Source organism: Cetorhinus maximus, chromosome 13, assembly GCF_964194155.1.
Source record: "Cetorhinus maximus chromosome 13, sCetMax3.hap1.1, whole genome shotgun sequence".
NCBI lineage: Eukaryota > Metazoa > Chordata > Chondrichthyes > Lamniformes > Cetorhinidae > Cetorhinus > Cetorhinus maximus.
The window spans coordinates 2,151,129-2,166,539 of NC_135891.1; the positions used below are offsets into that span (position 1 = coordinate 2,151,129).

General features: G+C 48.8%; 1 protein-coding gene across 1 annotated transcript in view; it reads right to left on the bottom strand.

Annotated features, from left to right (window-relative positions):
* Positions 1-519: 519 nt before the first annotated feature.
* The window catches only part of snta1 (syntrophin, alpha 1), a 47,551-nt gene continuing 32,659 nt past the window's right edge, over positions 520-15,411 (bottom strand). Inside the window, exons 3-7 of the mRNA XM_078554788.1 lie at positions 13,601-13,808; positions 11,934-12,064; positions 4,384-4,583; positions 3,038-3,228; positions 520-1,071 (exon numbers count right to left, since the gene is read on the bottom strand). Of these exons, the coding sequence (XP_078410914.1) occupies positions 979-1,071; positions 3,038-3,228; positions 4,384-4,583; positions 11,934-12,064; positions 13,601-13,808 (823 nt within the window). The 3' untranslated portion in view covers positions 520-978. The remainder of the gene's footprint in view (positions 1,072-3,037; positions 3,229-4,383; positions 4,584-11,933; positions 12,065-13,600; positions 13,809-15,411) is intronic.

The following is a 15,411-nucleotide window of genomic DNA, read 5'->3' on the forward strand; positions in this document are numbered from 1 at the left end:
TAATTAAAGGAGACAGAAAGCGGGAGTGTCCAGGTGTGCGAGGGGATGGAATAGTGACTCAGGGCAAAACACTCATGACAGAATAACCTGCTCACACGATGACGAGCATTCTCAAGAAACGGGACAGAGAAATACAGAAAAGCCCTTTGGCCTGCTCCAGAAAGGGACTGGGGATATTTAGTCATTCCTCTGAGCTAAACCTGCACTGAGTGACAGTAGTTACTGATGTGTAATATATAAAGGAAACAGGCAGTGGCATTCAGAATTATTTCCAAATATGCTCTACTCCTAACGTAAATATGCAGTCTTAGAAATTTACAGAGAAATGTGTTATTTGCATTGTGATTTTCAGTGTTTTTTGTTACAGAAAACACGGCAATGATAAATTTGCAGGTTTCGGTGGACGCTCATGTTAATCTTTGTTGCAGTTTTGAGATAACCGAGGGACTCATTAGGGTCACTTCAGGGGGCAGTTAGGAGTCAATCCACTGACATAGGACTGGAGTTACATAAAGGTGCAGACTGGCTAGGGATGGCAGGTTTCCTTCCCTAAAGGGCATTAGTGAACTAGTTAGGGGTTAATGACAATCTGACAGCTTCAGACACTTAGTTATTGAGACCAGCTTCTCATTTCCAGGTATTTTTTAATTCTTTAAATTAGCCATGATGGGATTTGAACTCATATTCTCTGGATTATTAGTCCAGTAAGTGAACCACTTAGACTCACTGTGCCTTGAATCTAATTAACAAGGCAACATGGAGGGGAGGTACTGTAGAGATGAAGTTTAGTAATAGAAACTTAGTAAATAATAATATGCAATATGAAAAGAAAAACTCCCTCTGGCACAGATTAAAATCAAAACTTTAAATAAAGTACTAATTTGTGTTCATTCCAAACTGTTGGTCAGTCGGTTCACTCTCCTGTGGATCTCTCCCACTCCTCCTCGCTCCCCATCTCCCCATCTCCACTCTTCACCATCAGGCCAGGAGCCCGAGTCGAGTCACTTTCGCCGAGAGGAATGAGTGAATTATAAAAACGATGGTTTTGGGACACGACTGTAGATTGAGTTGCTGTAAGAGAGAAAGTTTCCAATGACTGGTCCCATAGACACAGGCTCTGAAAGAACAGGATTCTTTAACAGGGAGTTTATTCTCGTGCGATGGATTCACTGGGAAATCAATCCTAAAGTCAGGACATTAAGGTCGTTTGAGATGTTTGCAATTTCACTGAGAGTAGGGGTTTCCTGTGCAAGGCAAAGTCTGTGAACGGGATCTCGGACATCTGAATAAACATTTTAACACCTCTGATCAATAACTGTCACCATCTCAGAATCTGCATATCAGAGAATGATCTTCCAATAATCCCATTGCTTCAAAAGATCATCTTCCATCCACCATGGATTTTACCCAGGTAATTTCCTGTGGGACGCTTATGCTCCATAATCTCCCCATCTCATTTAAGCAATCATAGAACAGACAGCACTCCCAACAGCGCAGCACTCCCTCAGTACTGACCCTCTGACAGTGCAGCGCTCCCTCAGCGCTGACCCTCTGACAGTGCAGCGCTCCCTCAGTGCTGACCCTCTGACAGTGCAGCGCTCCCTCAGTACTGACCCTCCGACAGTGCAGCGCTCCATCAGTGCTGACCCTCCAACAGTGCAGCACTCCCTCAATACTGACTCTCCGACAGTGCAGCACTCCCTCAGTACTGACCCTCTGACAGTGCAGCACTCCCTCAGTGCTGACCCTCTGACAGTGCAGCGCTCCCTCAGTGCTGACCCTCTGACAGTGCAGCGCTCCCTCAGTACTGACCCTCTGACAGTGCAGCGCTCCCTCAGTACTGACCCTCCGACAGTGTAGCACTCCCTCAGTGCTGACCCTCCGACAGTGCAGCGCTCCCTCAGTACTGACCCTCCGACAATGCAGCGCTCCCTCAGTACTGACCCTCTGACAGTGCAGCACTCCCTCAGTGCTAACCCTCTGACAGTGCAGCGCTCCCTTAGTGCTGACCCTCCGACAGTGCAGCGCTCCCTCAGTGCTGACCATCCGACAGTGCAGGGCTCCCTCAGTACTGACCCTCTGACAGTGCAGGGCTCCCTCAGTACTGACCCTCTGACAGTGCAGGGCTCCCTCAGTACTGACCCTCCGACAGTGCAGCGCTCCCTCAGTGCTGACCCTCTGACAGTGCAGCGCTCCCTCAGTGCTGACCCTCTGACAGTGCAGCACTCCCTCAGTACTGACCCTCCTCCCACAGTGCAGCACTCCCTCAGTGCTGACCCTCTGACAGAGCAGCGCTCCATCAGTACTGACCCTCCGACAGTGCAGCACTCCCTCAGTACTGACCCTCTAGCAGTGCAGCACTCCCTCAGTACTGACCCTCTGACAGTGCAGCGCTCCATCATTACTGAACTTCCGACAGTGCAGTTCTCCCTTGGTACTGACCCTCCAACAGCCCAGCACTCCCTCAGTACTGTGCTGGGATTGTCACTCTAGATTACTTGCACTGTAATGGTTTGATATAACTGACTGCCTTGCTTGGCCACTGGAAAGACAAGGGCCACAGACACATAGGAACACCACCACCTGGAAGTTCCCCTCCAAGTCACTCACAACCTGACGTGGAAATATATCACCGTTCCTTCACTGTCGCCGGGTCAAAATCCTGGAACTCCCTCCCTAACAGCACTGTGGGTGTACCTACACCACATGGGCTGCAGCGGTTCAGGAAGGCAGCTCACCACCACCTTCTTGAGGGCAGCTAGGGATGGGCAATAAATGCTGGCCCAGTCAGCAATGCTCAAATCCTGAGAATATAAACATAAAAATTATTTATTCCAATTTAAAAGTGAACCACATTGGTTTGGGACTGGAGTCACATATAGGCCCAGGTAATTCCCAGAATTCGGTTTTAAACTGAATTCAGCCAGCCCTGGTGGAATATGAACTCACGCCCTCTGGCGTGAACCACTAACACTAAACCACCTTGGCTTTTGATTTATGGTTTCTACGTAGAACAAAGCCTGATGAAAGTACTCACAATCTCCCCCTCAGGGCCCCCGAAGTCCAGGTACAACACTTTGACACCATCATCAGAGGACATGCGAAGCTTCTCGAAGGGTTGACTCAGGAGGATCTTGGGTTTGCCAATCTCAGGGGTGTCCTGGTAAATGGTGAAGCCCTTATCCAGGTGGACAGCCAGTTTGCAATCCTGCCCACTCCAGGTACATGCTGAAGCAAGGAGAAGAAGTGTTGAGAACATTAGACCATGGAGACTATCAAACACACTGGGATGTGTCTGAGAGACGTGATATCATTTCTTCCATAAGTATTTGGTCTGGATGGCGAAGAGACAGTTGGGGGGGTGGGGTGGCGTTAGTGAAGGGACATGTATATAAGAACATAAACAGGAGCAGTCCATCTGACTCCTCAAGCCTGTTCCATCATTCAATACCATCAATGCTGATCTTTGGGTTGGTGGGGGGGTGGGGGGTATAATGCCGGGAAGTGTGAGGTTTCTCACTTTGGTCGTAAGATTTTTTTTAAAAATCAGAATTTTATTAAAAGGCATAAAACTTGTAAATGCTGATGGTCATAGGGGCTTGGCTGTGCTCTACAAGGAGCAGAAAGTTAGCATGCAGGTGCAGTAAGCAATTAGAAAGGCAAATGGGGTGTTGGCCTTTATTGCAAAGGGGATTGGAATGCAGGAGTAAAGGAGTCTCGCTATAATTATACAGGGTGTTGGGGAGCCCACACCTGGAATACAGTGCTCAGTTTTGGTCTCCGTGCCTATGGAAGGGTGTACTTGCATTGGAGGGTCGCTAGATTGATTCCTAGGAATGAGAGACTGAGTAAACTGGGCCTACACTCTCTGGGCTTTAGGAGAATTGGCAATCTCATTGAAACTTTTAAAAAATTCTTTCATGGGGGTGTGGGCGTCGCTGGCAAGGCCAGCATTTGTTGCCCGTCCCCAATTGCCCTTGAGCTGAGTGACTTGCTCGGCCATTTCAGAGGGCTGTGGATCTGGGGTCACATGTAGGCCAGGCCAGGTAAGGATTTCCTTGCAGGTTTCCTTCCCCAAAGGGGAAGCAGATGGGTTTTTAAGGACAATCCTGTAGTTTCATACTCACTATAACAGAGACTGGCTTTACATTCCAGATTTATTAACTGAGTTCAAGTTCCACCAGCTGCTGTTGCGGGATTTGAACTCTTGTCCCCAGAGCATTAGCCTGGACCTCTGGATTACTAGTCTAGTGACATTACCACTAGGCCACCATCCCCCATAGGTACATGAAGGGGCTTGACAGAGCAGACACACAGGTGGTTTCTGCTGGCTGGGGAATCGAGAACACGGCTCCAGAATCTCGAAGAGGAAAGTCTGCTCACCTGTGACAACCTCCTGAATCAGCTCAGCCGCATTGTGACAGCCATCGACCAGCAGCCGTGTCCACGTGGACAGGTCCAGGTGGATTTCCGCAGAGAACAGGTGAGTCTCCACACCGTGTGGGGTGCCCGCTCTCAGGACAAAGGACAGGTCGGAATTATCTGCCAACAGAGAGCCTTTGGCGGGGCCAGAGTGAACCAGCCTGAAAGATGAAAGGTGAACCACATTAACCCTCTCCATCCATCGGTGGCAAACCCAACTCACGTCCAATCCGGAGCTGACCCCAGCATCATTGACCTGCCCTCCCAATATCCAACACTGAATAATAAAACAAACATACTCCAAATGCAACTGAGGGAAAATGGGTCCCAGAGTTTGGACAGATGATGTTCTGAGTAATATTGAGTCAGGAAGTGCTGGCCAGATGGTTACGCATAATTCAATGACAAGAGGGGAAATCAGCCAGAAGAGGGGGTCACAGCTGAAAAGACCATGAGACCTCTCCAGTCACCAAGGAGCCTAGTGCCATATCTGATCATGAGATGTGCTTCCAATCACAAACCCATTCCATCAGCAAAACTTCCATCTCCAGAAAATCCCCCACCTCAGCTCACCTGCGGCTGAAACCTTCATCTACACCTTTGTTACCTCCACGCTCGACTACTCCAATGATCTCCTGGCTAGTGTCCCATCTTCCACCCTCCCTGAATTTGAGCTCATCGAAAACTCTGCTGCCTGTTTCATAACCTCACACCTTCACCCACCGTGCTCGCTGGCCTACACTACCTCCCGGTCTAGCCACTGCTCAATTTTAAAATTTTTATCCTTGTTTTCAAATCCCTCCATGGCTTCTCCCTATCTCTCTAACCTCCCACCCAACAACCCTCCAAGATCTCTGTACTTCTCTAGCTGTGGCCTCTTAAGCCTCCATTTTAACACATTCCACCATTGGCAGAGGTGCTTTCAACTGTCTCTGCCCTAAACTCTGGAATTCCCTCCCGAAACCTCTTTGCCCATCGTCCTCTAAACCTCTACCTCAACTCCACTTTCTCACCCATTCTCCATTTCCCTTGACTCCCTCAGCAATCAAAAGTTTATCGATCCCAGTTTTGAATATATTCATCGATGGAGCATCCACAGCCCTCTGGGGTAGAGAATTCCAAAGATTCACAACCCTTTGGGTGAAGAAATTTCTCCTCATCTCTGATCCCAAACGATCGGCCCCTTATCCTGAGACTGTGCCCGTGTTCTAGATTCCCCGGCCAGGGGGAAACACTCTGCCCACCCTGTCCAGCCCCTGCAGAATCTTGTACGTTTCAAGAGATACAAAGCATGTTGCTGTCACTGCGGGATTATCTGACCAACTGACCACTAGAATATGGAAGAACATGAGCTTCTGACCCAGCCCAGGGTGCCAGCTCTGATGGTGCCTCTATCCACTCTCCACTTCCAGGAAGCTCTTGGCTAGAGCTCATCATAGAATGATTACGGCACAGAAGGCAGCCATTTGGCCCATCGTGTCGTTCTAGCCCTCTGAAAGAGCAATTCACCCAGAGCCAGTCTCCCGCTTTCTCCCTGTAACCCTGCACATTCTTCCTTTTCAGATAACAGTACAATCGCATCTTGAATACCTTGATTAAACCTGCCTCCACCATACTCTCAGGCAGTGCATTCCACATCCCAAACTCCTGCCGTGGGAAAGGGTTTTTCCTCATGTCTCCATTGCTTCTATTGCCAATTAACTTAAATCAGTGCCCTCTTGTTTTCAATCCGTCCACCAATGGGAAGTTTTTCTCTATTCACTCTCCGTCACCCTATATGTTACCCTATGTCTTTCTGTATAGAAGGCCACTATTTGGCTCTTTGCTAGGGCAGTCCAAAACTAGTCTCTCAGCCCTGCTCTTTTCCGCCCATCCATCCATTTTCACACTGCTTTTCCTGCCGAGGGTCGTGGTGGCAGGAAGCTGAGCAGGGCCCACCAGGCTTCCCATTACCCCAGCCACAGATTCCAGCTTCTCCTGGGGGATTCCCAGGCGTTCTCCAGCCAGCCGAGAGATGTAATCCCTCCAGCCTGTCCTAGGTCGGCCTCGAGGTCTCCGCCCAGTGGGCTGTGCCCGGTACAGCTCCAGCGGGAACCTACCAGGGGGGCATCCTTATCAGGTGCCCGAACCACCTCAACTGGCCCCTCTCGATCCGGAGGAGCAGCGACTCTAATCCGAGGCTCTCCCAGATTGCTGAACTCCTCACCCTGTCCCAGAGAATACACCCAAGCAACCCTGCAGAGAAACCTCATTTCCGCTGCTCGTACCCATAATCTTATCTTTTCAGTCATTACCCACAGTGCATGACCATAGGTGAGGATGGGGACATAGATCAACTGGTAAACCGAGAGCGTCATTCTAAAACCCAGCTCCTACTTCATCACCACGGACCGGTAAAGCACTCGCTTGCTCTTTTCCCTTGGTCCAATATCTCTCCCTGCTTCAAATATTTATCTACACCTTGCTCAAGCAATGTCGTGGTCTTTGTCTCAATCACTCTCTCTGGTAAAGCATCGCACACGCTCCAACAAGGCCTCGGTATAAAAAGACGTTGAGCCATGTTGCTTTACGAGCACAGGCTGCTTCACTAACATCCTTTCAGTAAGGATGTTGGAAGTGGGGGAAACTGCAGAGGTGAGAATATGGAACGAGATGAGAAACAGTCGCTGGAACACATCGCTTGTCTATGCTGCTGGACTAGAGTAATCCACAGAACTCAAGGTCAAATCCCACCATAAAATTTGAGTCCAATTTTTAAAATCTGGACATAAAAAGTTGGTCTCAGTAAAAGTAGCCACAAAGCTGTTGGCTTGTGGTAAAAACTCATCTGGTTCACTAATGTTCTCTAGGGAAGGAAATCTGCCATCCTTACCTGGTCTGGCCAGATCAGAAAGGGGCGCACAAGGAGTCAGGCAACTACGTCAGACTGAGACAGAGGCTGAGTGAGTAGCGATTAGGTTCACGGTACACGGGGGAAAGAGGCGAGGTATACATCGGAATTATTCTAAGTTAATTCAGTGAGTAACTAAATTAACTAAATAACATAAGTTAGAATGGCGGGACAGGTGTGATGTTGCAGCTGTGGAATGTGGGTGCTTTTGGACGCCAAGGCGATCCATAACAAACACGTCTGCAGGAAGTGTAAACAGCTTGAGGAATTCCAGATCGGGATTATTGATCTGGAAGCCGAAATGCAGACACTGTAAGGGAGGGGGGAAATACCTGGACACTTTATTCCAGAAGACAGTCCATCTCTTAGAATAGGGTTATCTGCTTGGTCAGCAGTGAGGGACAGGAGGACGTGACTGTCAGTGAGGGACAGGAGGACGTGACTGTCAGTGAGGGACAGGAGGACGTGACTGTCAGTGAGGGACAGGAGGACGTGACTGTCAGTGAGGGACAGGAGGACGTGACTGTCAGTGAGGGACAGGAGGACGTGACTGTCAGTGAGGGACAGGAGGACGTGACTGTCAGTGAGGGACAGGAGGACGTGACTGTCAGTGAGGGACAGGAGGACGTGACTGTCAGTGAGGGACAGGAGGACGTGACTGTCAGTGAGGGACAGGAGGACGTGACTGTCAGTGAGGGACAGGAGGACGTGACTGTCAGTGAGGGACAGGAGGACGTGACTGTCAGTGAGGGACAGGAGGACGTGACTGTCAGTGAGGGACAGGAGGACGTGACTGTCAGTGAGGGACAGGAGGACGTGACTGTCAGTGAGGGACAGGAGGACGTGACTGTCAGTGAGGGACAGGAGGACGTGACTGTCAGTGAGGGACAGGAGGACGTGACTGTCAGTGAGGGACAGGAGGACGTGACTGTCAGTGAGGGACAGGAGGACGTGACTGTCAGTGAGGGACAGGAGGACGTGACTGTCAGTGAGGGACAGGAGGACGTGACTGTCAGTGAGGGACAGGAGGACGTGACTGTCAGTGAGGGACAGGAGGACGTGACTGTCAGTGAGGGACAGGAGGACGTGACTGTCAGTGAGGGACAGGAGGACGTGACTGTCAGTGAGGGACAGGAGGACGTGACTGTCAGTGAGGGACAGGAGGACGTGACTGTCAGTGAGGGACAGGAGGACGTGACTGTCAGTGAGGGACAGGAGGACGTGACTGTCAGTGAGGGACAGGAGGACGTGACTGTCAGTGAGGGACAGGAGGACGTGACTGTCAGTGAGGGACAGGAGGACGTGACTGTCAGTGAGGGACAGGAGGACGTGACTGTCAGTGAGGGACAGGAGGACGTGACTGTCAGTGAGGGACAGGAGGACGTGACTGTCAGTGAGGGACAGGAGGACGTGACTGTCAGTGAGGGACAGGAGGACGTGACTGTCAGTGAGGCTGGTAATGGGACTGAGCAGACAGTGGGGGAGGAGCCTCAGACTTTGCCATTATCAAACAGGTTTGAGGTGCTCACAACCTGTGTGGACGAAAGCAAGGTCTGCAGGGTGGATGAGCTGACTGACCATGGCACAGTGGTACAGGAAGCCGTTTAAGCGTAGGAGCAAACAGGAATGTAGTGGTAGTGGGGGACACTATAGTGAGGGGGATTGACACTGTTCTCTGCAGCAAAGAGCGAGAGCCCAGAACGCTGTGTTGCCTGCCCAGTGCCAGGGCTTGGGACATTGCTCAGAGCTGGAGGGGAGCTTGCAATGAGAGGGGGAGGATCCAGTCATTGTGGTCTATGTGGGTACCAACGACAGAGGTAGGACAAGGAAAGAGTTTCTGCATAGCCAGTATGAGAAGCTAGGTCCCAAATTAAAACGCAGAACCTTAAATCTCTGGATTATTACCTGAGCCATGTGCAAATTGGCATAGGGAAAATAAGATTAGAGAGAGGAATGTGTGGCTCAAAGACTGGTGTAGGAGAAGTGGATTCCGGTTTGTGGGGCACTGGCATCATTACTGGGGAAAGTGGGGGCTGTTCCATTGGGACAGTCTACACCTGAACCAGGCTGGGATGAATGTCCTCGCAAATTGCATAACTAGGGAAGTTGAGAGGGCTTTAAACTAAACAAGAGGGGTGAGGGAAGAAGCTTGGGTAGATGTGACAAGTCAAGAGGTAGAGTCAAGACAGGAGGCCATAGTAGTGAGATGGAAAATGAGGGTCATGGAATAGAAGGAAGGGAGAGAGAGGTAAAACCTCAGAATACAGCAATAGTTGAGACTAGGTGTTACAAAGTTAACAAAAAGACAAAACTAAAGGCTCTGTACCTGAATTCACATAGCATTCATAACAAAGTAAACGAATTAATAGCACTCAGTGCAGTAAATAAATATGATCTGACAGCCATTACGGAGACCTGGCTGCAAGATGACCAGGATTGGGTCCTGAATATTGAGGGGTATATGATATCCAAGGAGAATAGAAAACAAGGTACAGGTGGAGAGGTAGCACTGTTGATCAAGAATGGCATTTGCGCAATACTTAGAGATGACCTTGGTTCAGGAGGTCAGGATGTAGAATCAGTTTGGATGGAGATGAGGAATAGAAGGGAAAAGAAAGAAGTCACTATGGGAGTGGTCTACAGGCCCCTAACAGTAACCACAATGTAGGACAAAGTATACAAGAAGAAATATTGAGTGCTTGTGATAGAGTCATAGAGGTCTACAGCACAGAGAAAGGCCCTTTGGCCCATCGAGACTGCGCCAGTCAAACAAGTACCTAACTTTTTAATTCAGTTTTCCAGCACTAGGCCCATAGTCTTGAATGCCATGGCATTGCAAGTGCACATCCAAATACTTCTTAAGGGGCGGCAATAATCATGGGTGACCTTAATCCATATTTTTTTAAAATTCATTCACGGAACGTGGGCTTTGCTGGCTGGGCCAGCATTTACTGCCCATCCCCAGCTACCCCTTGAGAAGGTGGTGGTGAGCTGCCTTCTTGAACCGCTGCAGTCCATGTGGTGTAGGTACATCCACAGTGCTGTTAGGGAGGGAGTTCCAGGATTTTGACCCAGTGACAGTGAAGGAACGGCCGATATATTTCCAAGTCAGGATGGTGATTGGCTTGGAGGGGAACTTCCAGGTGGTGGTGTTCCCATCTATCTGCTGCCCTTGTCCTTCTAGATGGTAGTTGTCATGGGTTTGGAAGGTGCTGTCTAAGGAGCCTTGGTGAATTCCTGCAGTGCATCTTGTACATGGTACACACTGCTGCTACTGTGTGTCGGTGGTGGAGGGAGTGAATGTTTGTGGATGTGGTGCCAATCAAGCAGGCTGCTTTGTCCTGGATGGTGTCAAGCTTCTCGAGTGTTGTGGGAACTGCACTCATCCAGGCAAGTGGGGATTATTCCATCACACTCCTGACTTGTGCCTTGTCGATGGTGGACAGGCTTTGGGGAGTCAGGAGGTGAATTACTCGCCGCAGGATTCCTAGTCTCTGACCTGCTCTTGTAGCCACAGTATTCATATGGCTCATGCAGTTCAGTTTCTGGTTAATGGTAACCCCCAGGATGTTGCTAGTGAGGGATTCAGCAGTGGTAATGTCATTGAATGTCAAGGGGGGATGGTTAGATTCTCTCTTGTTTGAGATGGTCATTGCCTGACACTTGTGTGGCGCAAATGTTACTTGACATTTGTCAAACCAAGCCTGGATATTGTCCAGGTTTTGTTGTATTTGGACATGGACTGCTTCAGTATCTGAGGAGTCGTGAATGGTGCTGAACATTGTGCAATCATCAGTGAACACCCCCACTTCTGACCTTATGATGGAAGAAAGGTCATTGATGAAGCAGCTGAAGATGGTTGGGCCGAGGACACTACCCTGAGGAATTCCTGCAGTGATGTTGTGCAGCTGAGATGACTGACCTCCAACAACCACAACCATCTTCCTTTGTGCTAGGTATGGCTCCAACCAGTGGAGATTTTTCCCCTTTTCCCATTGACTCCAGTTTTGCTAGGGCTCCTTGATGTCACACTCAGTCAAATGTTGCCTTGATGTCAAGAGCAGTCACTCTCGCCTCACCTCGGGAGTTCAGCTCTTTTGTCCATGTTTGAACCAAGGCTGTAATGAGGTCAGGAGCTGAGTGGCCCTGGCGGAACCCAAAATGGGCGTCAGTGAGCGGGTTATTGCTAAGCAAGTGCCGCTTGATAGCACTGTCGATGACCCCTTCCATTACTTTAATGATGATGGAGAGTAGACTGATGGGGCGGTAACTGGTCTGGTTAGATTTGTCCAGCTTTTTGGGTCCTTGCATAACAAGAATCTAAAGGTTATTGGGTTAGATGGGAATGTGGAACTCAAAACACAAACAGATCAGCCATGATCTTATTGAAAGGTGGAGCAGGCAAGAGGGGCCGAATGGCCTTCGTCTGCTCCTATACATTATATATATATATGTTCATATGTACTCCAGACCCACAGCAGTGTAGTTGACTCTTAGCTGCCCTCTGAAGGACCGAGCAATAAAAGCATTTTTCATCTTTGCCAAAACTGTGCCCTGCCTTTAATTTTATTTCATCTGGCATTACAAACGGCAGCCAGGAGGAGGCAATGCTATACCTGACCTGGTCGCTATGAGTGGGTGCCTGGAGCTGGGGCTGTTCAAACTCTCTCTGGTTTGTGGTAAACCGCTGTACAGCAGCAAGTCCTTCTCAGTGAGAATGGCCAGAACGGGTTTCTCCACATCACTGGACACCTGCAACAAAGGAAACAGCTCGAGTTAATGCAGGGGTGACAGACGCTCCTGGGCTGCACGGGAAGACGCCCCCACCACCCCCCCGCCATGGAGGAGACGGGGTCCCTCCGCAGTGCACCGGGGAGATGGGCCCTTCTGCAGGAGACGGGCACCCCACCCTACCAGGGAGGGGAGACAGGAGTTCCAGTTCAGAACTCTGGGTCAGCAACCAGCAGGATACTTGTGTCCGGCAGCTTTTGAGTAACTCCATTCCCCCCTTTATAGGGTTGTGGTAGCCCAAAAATAAAACTCTCCTCCCACTGGGTAGAGCTAACCCCCCTATCGACTGGGATAAAGATGGTTAAGCCATGGAAGGACTGTTCACCGTCACCATCTGTCAAGACTGTTAATTAGTCTGCGAATCCTTTCATTAATTCACACTGCTCTCCAAAGCAAGGCAGTAAAAGGATTCAAATAGCAAGCTGATTGATGAAGGTGTGGGTTACAGCTTTCCCATTCCAGCTACAAACACACACCCCACGATTCTGATATCCCAGTCTGGGTTTTGTATCAGATGGTGATTAAAGAGTAAGGGTCTGTGAGCTGTCAGAACAAGGCTGGCGGGACAGGGAAACCAACAGCGAAGAGAATCTTCACTAGCAGCTCTTAAATGGAAGGATTTTTTGAAGAACGAGGCGAACTGCCCTTGTGTAACAAGGTTTAATTTGGGCCGTAGATCAGATTCCTTTATCGGGGTCTGGAAGATGTACAAAAACAGACATCACGTGCATTTAGGTGCCGAGAAATCTCCCCAAAAAACATTCACCAAACGTACAGGTATTCCTTAGCTGTCATTATTTGGGTGGGGGGGGGGGAGGGAGAGTGGTGTACTGGTAATGTCACTGGACTAGTAACCCAGAGGGGACATGGGTTCAAACCCCACCAAGCCAGCTAGCAGAATTTAAATTCAATTAATAAAATCTGGAATTGAAAGCTAGTCTCAGTAATGGTGACCATGACAACTATCATCGATTGTCCTTCACTAACGCCCTTTAGGGAAGGATACCCGATGTCCTTACCTGGTCTGGACTGACCCACAGCAATGTGGTTAACTCTAACAGCAGCAAAAAAGCCCATCAAAAAATGTTCCTTCCCATGGACTGAGAGATTAACTAAGTACAGCAGCCAGGCATGATGGGCCAATTGGCCTCCTGTGCAGTACTGGGATCTGCTAGATCCCAGCAACAACTTGCATTTATATACTTAATTAGTCAAACATCCCCAAGGTGCTTTGTCAGACAAAATTTGAGGCCAGGGCAGATAAGGAGATATTAGGACTGGTGACAGAAAATTAATCAGAGTAGATTTTGGTCAGTTGTTCTCACATCTCTTGTATCTCAGTGTTAAATTTTGTTTACTAACACTCCTGAGAGATGTTTTACTACATTAAAGGTGCTACATAAATGCAAGTCGACGTTGTCTGCAACCAACACGTGTGCTTTATTTTACTTAGAAAGATTTGATGAGCACTTTATCCTGAAAAGGAAGAGAATTCACCTGCTCTGTCAGCCAGCCCACGTGTTTAACTTCTTTACTGCCCACTATGCCTGCGTTGCCTGCCAGGGCTCTCATCTCAGCTTTGACCAAGGGCAGAAGTGCACTGGCATTACCATGAAGGGCACTGAACCAGGACTGGGCAGTGGCGCTGTCCTTCACCCGCAGAGAGACCGAGGACTTCCCATCGGCAGAGGAGAGGTCAATGTACCTGATTGAAGAAAGGAAATAAACAGACGCTGAGATCGACAGAATCATTCACACAAAACAACTGAGAAACTCCAAATGGGGAAAAAAAAAATCAGCTTCTCACTTGGGAATCAATCAATGCTAAACAACGAAACCAAATGGTGTAGGATCAGAGACCCTGGGGGTGCAATTATGCAATGCTTTGAAGCTGACAGGGCGAGTTGAGAAGGCTGTACAAAAGGTAAGTCGTTACCTTTGTTTTATAAATAAGACTTGAAAAGATGTCTCGCTAGGGAGGGTGCAGAGAAGATGTTTCCCTTGGCTGGGGAAGAACACACGGTCACAGTCTCAGAATAAGGAGCTGATCATTTAGGACTGAGATGCGAAGACATTTCTTCACTCTCTGGAACTCTTTGCCCCAGAGACCAACAGATTTTTGGATACTAAGGGAATTAAGGGATCTGGTGATCGGGTAGGAAAGTGGAGTTAAGATACAAGATCAACCATTAAATTATTGATTGGCGGCGCAGGCTTCAGGGCCTACTCCTGTTCATGTCTCTCTTATGTCCTTCTAAGCAAGAAAGTTCTCCATTGTAAAACATTGGTTAGGTCTCAGCCTAACTCCGGGCACCACACTTTATAAAGCATCTCACGGATTTGGAGAGGTGGAGAGGAGGTTTCTTGGAACGGTTCCAAGTGATGTGAAGGGACTGGAGAAACTGGGACTGTTCTCCTTGGAGGGGAAAAGGATAAGGAGAAATTTAATAGAGAGGTTCAAGATGATTAAGGATTTTGATAGAGTAAATAAGGAGAAACTGTTTCCACTGGGCAGGAGAGTCGGTAACCAGGGGACACAGGGAGAATGTAATGGGCAAAAGAACCATGGACAACATGCAGAATTTTTTTTTCACACAGCGAGTTGTGATGATCTGCAATGTGATGCCTGAAAGGGCAATGGAAGCAGGTTTGGTAGGAGAACTGGAGGAGTGCTTGAAAAGGAAAATATTACACAGCTATGAGGAAAGAGGAGGGGAGTGGGAATAACTGGACAGCTCTTCAAATCGCCACCACAGTACAATGAACCAAATAGCCTCCCTCTGTCATCTGTCGTTCTACGATCCAATGGGCCAGCTGATATGGCAGGGGGAAAGGAAAAATCATTATTATTTACTGGGCATCTCCCTGTAAATATAGACAACAATCCCTGGAGACCCCCTGTAAATACTGACACACTCCCATGGGCCCCTTCAAAGAGCCGGCATTAACACTGAATGGGCTGAATGGCCTCCTCCTTCACTATGTGACACTCCAAGCATCCGGTTTACAGGCCGTGTAAGAGGGACTCCTCTACATCTGGGGCCTTTTTAACTATTTCAGCCTTTGCTGGAGTCTCTGTTTACATGGGTTCTCCGTATGTGTCTGTATCAGCAAATTCTATATCTCCTTCTTCCATGTGAAGGCTCAGGCTCCTGACTGAAAAAAATCAAACGACCATCCAGCAGAAATCAGTGCCATGTTTATTTAGTATCAACTCAATAAAACGCCATAAAGTGACTAAAAAAAAAAGGGGGTGGGAAATTAAAGGTGAGTGAGAAAGTTATTCAGGGATTGTGCCCAGTCTGTTC